General features: G+C 57.4%; 1 protein-coding gene across 2 annotated transcripts in view; it reads left to right on the forward strand.

The window, feature by feature from the left end:
* The window catches only part of PPP2R2D (protein phosphatase 2 regulatory subunit Bdelta), a 23,599-nt gene extending 21,488 nt beyond the window's left edge, over positions 1 to 2,111 (forward strand). For both annotated transcript variants that reach the window (XM_079311991.1, XM_079311992.1), the window contains exons 10-11: positions 1 to 1,488; positions 1,903 to 2,111. The exon at positions 1 to 1,488 is cut by the window's left edge and continues 138 nt beyond it. In XM_079311991.1, coding sequence (XP_079168117.1) covers positions 1 to 142 — 142 coding nt within the window. In that variant the 3' untranslated portion in view covers positions 143 to 1,488; positions 1,903 to 2,111. The remainder of the gene's footprint in view (positions 1,489 to 1,902) is intronic.

The raw sequence follows: 2,111 nt of genomic DNA on the forward strand, positions 1-2,111 counted from the left end.
CAAGAGGAAGAAGGACGAGATCACCGTCGACAGCCTGGACTTCAACAAGAAGATCCTGCACACGGCCTGGCACCCCATGGAGAACATCATCGCCGTGGCCGCCACCAATAACTTGTATTTATTCCAGGAGAAGGTTAACTAAGGATGGCCGGAGGCGCTCTCGGTAGTTCCGCTCAGTTGTTTATCTGTACCAGAAGGCCTTGTTGTCCCATCGGTGAGGAGCGTTGATGCACTTATTCCCTTGAGCTGTGGCAGAGCTCTGGCCCGGGTTGAGTTCCTGGGGGCGGCCACGCTGCCCTCCGAGGCAGAACTGGTGGACGGTGCTCAATGAGGCCAACACTCTATAAACAAATGTATTTATTGATGTCTGAGCCTTCCTTTCCAGTTTATAGACCAAAACAAATTTAACACCCGACAAGAAAAAAGTTGTCGTGAAAGTGTAATTTCTCTCTCTCGCTCTCTCTGCTGTAATATTTGGGCCTTTCAGAACATTTCTCGTGCTTGATGCCTGTCCATTCCTCCCGGGGCAGCTCTGGCCCTGGAGCTCTGCAGGGCTTGAGGTGAGCTCTAGGCAGGTGTCCATGGCTATTTACTCACCAACTGTACCTATAACCACACCTTCTGGTGGAAACCACTTAATAAATAACAGCCTAGCAAATGTCTTCTTAGAGCTGGAGGGATGTATTCAGTCTTCTTTTTGTATTGCATGTCCTGAGCTGGTGCAGAACAGTTCTGGTGGCACCTCTGACAGGGTTTGCCCCAAAACACTGAGTTTTTGGCAGACTAATATGAACTTTTTTGTGTAGTATTTCAGATTCTAAATTTAGAGTTTCCATGGCATTGTCATAGAGTTGGAGTTGCACTGGATTTGTTGTCAAAGGCTCTGTGTGTGCCAAGTAGGAGATGGAAAGGGTCCTAAAACATCCACAGCCTTAACCAAGTGTCGGCCTTGCACGGAGGGAAGCAGAACATCACCACCTGCTCTGCTCTGAGGGCAGACATGCAGCTGCTCTGCTGCATCTCAGCCTCACCAGAGACAGACCTGACGTGCATTATGGTTTTTAACCTTTTTAGTCTTTGTCAGGAAGGGAACAGTTCATTTTAAGTATTTGCTGTAGTATCTTGTATTTCCCAGTGCAGCTGCAGAGCCGCTCTGGGCTGTGCAGCCCAGGCTGGCGGGACAGCAGCTGCTGGAGCTCTCTTGCTCACTTGTTTTAAGCCTTAGCTACTGTTTCTTTCTTTCTTTTTCTTTCTTTGTTTCTTTGTTTTTCTTTTCTTCCAAAGAGGCCTAAATGACATCCCGTTCCCCAGCCGAGCTGGGGCAGCCCCAGCAGCCCGGGCTGTGCCGTGCCCGGTTCAGCAGCCCGGGCTGTGCCGTGCCCGGTGCCCCGGGCTGTGCCGTGCCCGGTTCAGCACCCCAAGCTGTGCCGTGCCCGGTGCCCGCAGCCCGGGCTGTGCCGTGCCCGGTTCAGCACCCCGGGCTGTGCCGTGCCCGGTTCAGCACCCCAAGCTGTGCCGTGCCTGGTGCCCCGGGCTGTGCCGTGCCCGGTGCCCGCAGCTCGGGCTGTGCCGTGCCCGGTTCAGCACCCCAAGCTGTGCCGTGCCCGGTTCAGCACCCCGGGCTGTGCCGTGCCCGGTACCTCGGGCTGTGCCGTGCCCGGTGCCCAGTGCAGTACCCCGGGCTGTGCCGTGCCCGGTGCCCGCAGCTCGGGCTGTGCCGTGCCCGGTGCCCGCAGCTCGGGCTGTGCCGTGCCCGGTTCAGCACCCCAAGCTGGGCCGTGCCCGGTGCCCGGTACCCCGGGCTGCCCTCCCGAGCCCCGGCTGTGCTGCCCCTCCCCGGCCCGCAGCAGGGAGGGTTCCGTGCTCGTTGCGAGCCAAACCCGCCCGTCCCGGCTGCGGCAGGGAAGGAGCAGGGCCGAGTGCCCGGGAGGGGCTGGGCTGGGGCAGCCGTGCCGGGCTGGGGGTGATGCTGGAACTGAGATGTGGGACTGGGGGTGGCTGGAGCCCCTTCCCACCGCGCTCCCGCCTGCTCCAGCCCATCCCTGGGGTTGTAAAGAATTGTTCCGTTCTTTTGACCAAAAAGTTTAATAAATTTTAAATGTTTACCTGGC

This window comes from Erithacus rubecula, assembly GCF_903797595.1.
Source record: "Erithacus rubecula genome assembly, chromosome: 9".
Taxonomy (NCBI): Eukaryota; Metazoa; Chordata; class Aves; order Passeriformes; family Muscicapidae; genus Erithacus; species Erithacus rubecula.